This window comes from Poromitra crassiceps, assembly GCF_964638095.1.
Source record: "Poromitra crassiceps genome assembly, chromosome: 10".
Lineage (NCBI taxonomy): Eukaryota > Metazoa > Chordata > Actinopteri > Beryciformes > Melamphaidae > Poromitra > Poromitra crassiceps.
Window position 1 is genome coordinate 6,381,873 of NC_139631.1, and position 7,500 is coordinate 6,389,372.

The 7,500-nt window shown below is 46.2% G+C and overlaps 1 protein-coding gene across 1 annotated transcript in view; it reads left to right on the forward strand.

Moving 5' to 3' along the window:
- LOC310783803 (protein unc-13 homolog B-like) overlaps positions 1-7,500 on the forward strand; it is a gene marked incomplete at its 5' end in the record, with an annotated part of 166,081 nt that overhangs the window by 121,621 nt on the left and 36,960 nt on the right. Inside the window, one exon of the mRNA XM_083644704.1 lies at positions 6,348-6,416. Within this exon, the coding sequence (XP_083500830.1) occupies positions 6,348-6,416 (69 nt within the window). The remainder of the gene's footprint in view (positions 1-6,347; positions 6,417-7,500) is intronic.

Consider the following 7,500-nt stretch of genomic DNA (forward strand, 5'->3'; position numbering starts at 1 on the left):
TAGCCAATCACTAGAGACCAACGTATTGCCTGAATCTAACCTTAGTTAATACTGTCGGGAGAACACACACACACACACACACACACGCACACAAATCCTTCAGAGCAGAGTGCTGTTCAGAGTTCAAAGTAAGTGGTACTTTTAATCATTTTAAAACAGTCTCGATAGCAGCGTCTATCTCATCTATGGCAGCCGCCATTGTTGTTAATACTCCGCGCAATTGACAACAGCGTTAGTCCCACCCGTTGCACTGTTTATTGACGCTGATTGGCTAATCGTTAGTCCCCCCTCGGCACTCATTGGATAAGTCATTGTTTCGACTGAGGAACTTGTTGTTTCATGTCACGATGGCAGAGCAGAAACGGACAGAACTCAAAGTGTCTGGACCGACCCGGGAAACATTATTTGTGCACTGTTTATTTACAGAGGCAACTACAAAGCCTGGTTCTGACAAGCTCTATAAGTTACACAGCGACAGAGAGAATGCCTGTGGGCCGTGCAGGGCATGCAGGGCCAGATGTGAGCGAGCTGAAAACACTTGTGCTACTCCTACTGGGCTGATGGATCTGTCTCTGTCCATACTTTTGTTCTTTGCTCCTTGGTTCCTTGGTTCGTCAGTCATACCTGATCTCTCAGACGTTTGATTGGACTTTTCACCACTGCATCCCCATCATCCCTGATCTGAAAAGCTGCCACTCTTTGCAAGTATTTGAAGTTTTTGAAGAGCCCACAGACCGAACTCTCCAAGTTGAAAATGTTATAGCTCCTACCAGGAAATTTGTTTTCAGCAAGGCATAAAACACAATGGGTACTTACCATAAACAAAATATCCATAAATATCCCGACTACTTGAAGTGGCAAGCATAGGGATGGAGAGTTAATCAGTTAAAACTTTCCAGTCAGTTTGAGTTAGAGACCTGTCTCATATATATATGATAATATACTGCCGAGAGCCAGTAGGTGTACTTTTATTATTGTGCTAATAATCTTCCTCATAAAGTCATATCTTCTCACTGTCGGAACTTTCTAAAGGGTCTCAAGTTTAGCCGCGGCCCAAATTGGGCCCGTGGGCCCTACGTTGGGCCCGTGGGCCCTACGTTGGGTGGCTGTTCTCGCTACAGAGCTCAAAGGGCCAATGACAGCTAGCGGCGGCTCTTAATGGCTGGACTCAAGCCCAGAGCCATTTATATAGAAGAGTCGCGACATCTCCGTTCACTCCAATGGACCAGTTTTTTACTCTCAAGAGTTCCCGGAAGTAAGATTTTGGATTAAGCAGCGCTGTCGAGTTGCGGCAAAATGGACAGTTTGTGATGTACTTTGAAAGGGTCCGACATTTAAAGAATCAAATTGTACATTATCAGCTTTATTTTAGCATTCAAACGTAGCGCGAGCCTCCTTCCTGGCTGTTCATTGGCTACTGAGTCACGCATTTTGGACCCCCGCTGACGCCACTCTCTTATTAGATTGCTCTGCTCAAACCCAGATCCTCCATGGCGGCTCAAAGGCCCCCTACTGGTTGCACTCGAGCCCGGTGATATACGAGCGACTGCAGGCGGCATGTGCTTGCGTTAATGGCTCAAAGGATTCACAGAGGCTTGCTTTCAACCATAGGCTGCTACAGAGATGTGTGGGGTCTATTTCTGGGTTGCCAGATTGGTAATAACCCCCTACTGAATGGGTTGCTAAGAGTTTTTTGTTGTCTCATTAAGTTTCATTGAATTGAGTCATTTACTTTGTGGGTTTGTGGGTAATGGAGTCTCCTCGTAGCGTTCCCTCTTTCCCCCTTTCCATCAGAGAGAGTGGTCTATTAAGCTGCAAGCAGGCTCGCATTTGGCAGCTGACTTTGTGCTCTTGACTTTTGCTTATTGGAAAACAAAGAGTTTCTATAACATGAAGGAGAAACTTTTCTCCATCATTAGGACCCACTCTTCACTTTGGCAGACAGCCTGCATCCATCTCTTCTTCTCTGCTGTGTCCACTTCATATTTGCAACGCACCAATTTCCCTTCAGGGATCAATAAAGCTTAATCTGATCCGTCTGACTCAGCCAATTTGTATAATTTAATTTTGTAATTTGTATATATAATAATATAATCATCTTCTTATACTGTTGTTGTGAGCAAGCGGTGCAAACAAATTGTAAAAGCTGACATTTGATTGAAAGTAGTGACGCTTGGTGGATCAGAGGTATGCTGAACAGAATATGGATCTTTATGATCGCAGGCATGTTCTGTTCTTTTTCATATTCTCATGTTTATTCTTCAGACAGCCAGGCAGCTGGTCCTTTGCTGTCTGTCAGTCTGTCAGTCACAAAGCAAGGCAGGAGTAGGACTGCAGACTAGGACAAGCAGGTGAGGTAAAACGAGAAGTCTTTATTTCAGCTCTTCAGCACTGACGAGGACAGTGTGGCAGGCAGGCAGATCTTGTGGGGGAGTGATCCGAGGCTGTAGAGCGGAGATGATCCCAGAGGACCTGACTGACTGGGCCTGGAAAGCTGACGAGGCGAGCGGGCGGACAAGCGTTTCCTCGTGTTAGGGAGACATGCGTAAGGTTTGTGAGCAAACAGCAGACAGGCAGGCAAAGCAGGCTAACAGATAACTTGTGGTTGGAAATGTCCATGACAACCAACTGTGTCGGCCCAACGATCCGGCCCTGACTGGCTCTCTCTGCAGCGTCTTTATTCACCTATTGTATTTATACTTCCTGTGACTCATAAACCTAGTCTGACTCATAATGTGAGCCAAACTAGGTTTGACCAGGTGAGTCAGACTAGTTTGAGCAGGTCAAACAGCCGCCGTTTTGAACAGGAAGTCGTGATACAATGAGTCAAGTGGGCGGGGCTGCATAAGGTGAATACTGACGTGGAGATGAGTGGTGACCGCTTGATCCGGGACATGTGTGGTGTTTGCTGATCGATGACCAGGTGTGCAGAGGGGGGGGGGGGACAGACCAAACCAATTTGCCTTTTTCACCTCAGCCATTTTGTGTCTAAAAGGCAGGAAGTAACACAGGTGCAAGCAAAACATTAATGAGGGCCCCCGGCACTGGGACACCTAAATAGATTGGAAGTTGGAAACCCTCATTAATGTTTGCTTGCACCTGTGTTACTTCCTGCCTTTTAGACACAACATGGCTGCTGGTGAAAAAGGCCCATACACACACCAAACGCACAACACTCTAAGGAGGCTGAAAATAAACAAAACACAGGCTGGATGGTGACACACTGTCTCTTTTCACTCGCCGTTGCTTCTGCTAGTTGCTAACTGTCAGGCAAGCAGCCATGCAGGACCCGTAAGAGCAGACGCAGAGACAGCTAGTAGCAGTAGGAGTCAACAACAATGCTGATTTATTCCAGGGAGAAGCCAAGCAGACAGGTTACAGGTACAGGATACAGAGAGGCGTCAGGCAGACAGGTGCAGGATGCAGAGAGGCAGATAAACACACTATACTGGCAACAACAGATAACAGCTATAAGTACACCAGACAGACTCTGATGGACAGTGGACAAACGGAATCAGGTGTGCAGGTGGAGATCCAGGCTGGTAGTTGGGAGTCCAGTTGGGTGCCCTCTGCTGGATGGAACTGGAGTTGTGACACCACGCCCTCTATTGCTGTTGTGCTTTCTGTTACCTTTGTCTGAGGGTTTTCAAGGACAAAGGTGTGTGTGTGTGTGTGTGTGTGTGTGTGTGTGTGTGTGTGTGTGTGTGCGTGCTTGTGTGTGTGTGTGTGTGTGTGTGTGTGTGTGTGTGTGTGTGTGTGTGTGTGTGTGTGTGTGTGTGTGTGTGCTATGGATATAAAAGTGGCAGCTGTGACAGCTCTATAAGTCAAGACAGCCGGTAAATTCTGATCAATGCCTTGTTCGCCTGTCTCTCTCTCTCTCTCTCTCTCTCTCTCTCTCTTGCCTCTCCCTCTCTCTCTCCCTCTCTCTCTCTCTCCTCCCCTCTCTCTCTCCCTCTCCCTCTCTTGCCTCTCTCTCTCCCCCCTCTCTTTCTCTCTCTACCTCCTCTCTCTCTCTCTCTCTCTCCCCTTGGATTCTTGTCATTACTCACAGAGCTATAACACTCTCTCCTTGTCTTTGACATGATTCGTCCCTGTCCTCTGTCCCTCGCCACTATGGGACACACACATGGCTGGACACACACTCACACACACGTTATATTGCTTTCATATATCTCACAGACCCACCAAGTCTGTGTGTGAAAATGAAGTCTCTCTCTCTCTCTCTCTCTCTCTCTCTCTCCATCCAACTGTTGAACAAATGTTAGGCAAACCTAGATCAAGTGAGGATTAGGTGTGTTCCATCAGCTGGGTTAAATGGAATACTGTAAGCAGACTTCCTGATAGAGGTCTTCAGGTTTGCCCGAATACCCGAGGGGCGGGTCTGGTACCGCGAGTCTCAGATCTGTGACATTGAAATGTCCACCCGGCGAGTGGCTGTCACTGCTGTCAATCACCCCTTCTCATATCATCAAATAACTCTAAAAAAAAAAGTTGTCCGAAAAATGAGCTCTTGAACCTCCATCAGCATGATAATAACTACCTAAAATGACAGAAACCGTCTTTGGGAGGAAATCATGTGGCGTGTAGTTTGATTTTTTGCTAGAGGTCTTCGGGGATGCCCGAACCCTCGAATACCCGAGGGTCTGACCCGGACCCGGCCGGGTCTCGGGTCCATTCAAAAGAAGCGACTGCGGGTCCAGGTCGGGTCCGGGTCTGACATTGATCGGTTCTGTCTGTACGGGTCTGGGTCTCAGCTTTCTAATAATAGACGGGTCCGTTTCGGTTCCGGGGACATTTCCGGGGTCTCTTCACAGAGATGCACTTGGCATGAATGTAATGCATCAGCTAACAGCCATACAGCCATGATGGGTTCCTTCTCCTGTTCTGATGGCTGTTTGTGGAAGATATTTTACAGACAACATCTCAGAACCTCTGAAGCCACTTTCCAAACTATCCTACAATGAAATCGAACCACTGGTGCCATTCATTTCTTTGACGGATGCTTCTCTGTTGCAATTTCTCACATAATGTCTTTATCAGCAAAAAAGAATGTTCTGCTTCAAGCCAGCGTAAAACTAGTTTTTGCAATATTGAGGCCATTTGACCACATTTTGCCTATTTCTCTCACAGACAAAACTCATTTCTACTGTATGTCCTTGATTCCTTCACTTACTCCACAGCTATCTCTCTCTCTGTCTGTCTCTGTCTCTCTCTGTCTCTCTCTGTCTCTCTCTGTCTCTCTCTGTCTGGCTCTCTCTCTCTCTCTGTCTGGCTCTCTCTCTCTCTCTCTGTCTATCTCTCTGTCTATCTATCTGGCTCTCTCTCTCTGTTTATATGTGTCTCTCTCTGTCTGTCTGTCTCTCTCTGTCTCTCTGTCTGTTTATCTGTCTGTCTGTCTGTCTCTCGCTTTCTCATTCTCTCTCTCCCTCCTCTCTCTCTTTCTCAGACAAGGACATTTCCTTCTTTTTCGGCAATATTATTTCATTATTACATTCTCATACACACACATGGACAGAAGCACACACAGACACACATTCTCATACACACACATGGACAGAAGCACACACAGACACACATTCTCATACACACACATGGACAGAAGCACACACAGACACACATTCTCATACACACACATGGACAGAAGCACACACAGACACACATTCTCATACACACACATGGACAGAAGCACACACAGACACACATTCTCATACACACACATGGACAGAAGCACACACAGACACATTCTCATACACACACATGGACAGAAGCACACACAGACACACATTATCATACACACACATGGACAGAAGCACACACAGACACACATTCTCATACACACACATGGACAGAAGCACACACAGACACATTCTCATACACACACATGGACAGAAGCACACACAGACACACATTATCATACACACACATGGACAGAAGCACACACAGACACACATTCTCATACACACACATGGACAGAAGCACACACAGACACACATTCTCATACACACACATGGACAGAAGCACACACAGACACACATTCTCATACACACACATGGACAGAAGCACACACAGACACACATTCTCATACACGCACATGGACAGAAGCACACACAGACCCACATCATACACACACATGGACAGAAGCACACACAGACACACATTATCATACACACCGACACGTGGACAGAAGCACACACAGACACACATTCTCATACACACACATGCTGCATATTGAGTCTGCCTATCTGAACAAGAGGTGTGCATGTGATTAAAACCTCTCTCTCTCTCTCCTATTCTCTCTCTCTCTCTCTCCTATTCTCTCTCTCTCTCTCTCTCTCTCTCCATCATAGAGAGACCGTTTTGTGAAGCTCTTGGATCAACTTCACAACTCGCTGCGTATCGACCTCTCCACATACCGAGTAAGTCTCCACATGTAGCCAGTTCTTATCCTTTCCTTCCCTGCATTTATAGCCTTTGTCCATCCCTGTCCAAGACTTTATCCTTATTTATACCATGGTCTGGGTGAATACTCGATTCTGATTGGCTGCAAGGTGTCCATTATTTTGTGATATTGTACAGTGATAATGGACACCTAGCTAAATGGTCTGTTCACCGTTCATATCAATGCGCCATAGTTTCATCAGTGTTATCAGGAGAGCAGTTTGAGCTCTATACCCCCGTTAAGGGTTAATATGACAATTTTGGACGTTGAGAAAAAAATTGACTCGGTCAAAGTAAGTATTTAAATCACCCCTGTGTGCTCAGTTTATCAAAAATAACTCTTATTTACAATTTTGATTTTCGTTTCGGACATTTCTAACCTCGCGTCACCAGGCTCTTCTCGGCGACAAAGGAGATTTCCCTCGGCTCGTGCACGAGCGGGGGCCTTTGACAGAGAGAGAGAGAGAGAGAGGGAGAGAGAGCGAGAGAGAGAGAGAGAGAGAGACAACTCTCTCTGCATGTCACCACAACAGCACACGCAGTGCGAGCCCCCGCTGCTCTGTCACTTCCTGAAACTCTTCGCTCTTAAATGTTAATATACTTGGCCAATACGTATCTATCATACAAAATAAAGCAAGCTGCCAAACGGTAATGTCTTCATTTAATGTAGAACGCAAAACATCGTTAAACCCGCATTCCTGTGATAAAGTTAACGTTTGAGTCGGCTTTAAAACGGAGGGTGGTGGAAGTGGGAGGGACTATTTTATTTCGTGGAAGACTGATTTACAGTATGAATAACAGACATTTAGCCATTTAGATTGCTTTATTTATTACACATGGAAATATAAATGACTGGTCTTATTGTTTTGTTGGCAAGTGACCATGGTATAAGCGGGTTAATGCCCTTCGAGGTGTACATTATCACTTTTTAAGGGACTTCGCGGAGGCAACCATCCTCGGCTTCGCCTCGGACGGTTCACGCCTCTCGCGTCGTCCCTTAAAAAGTGATAATGTACACCTCGTCGGGCATTAACCCTTACATACGTCACATCAGTTTCATAC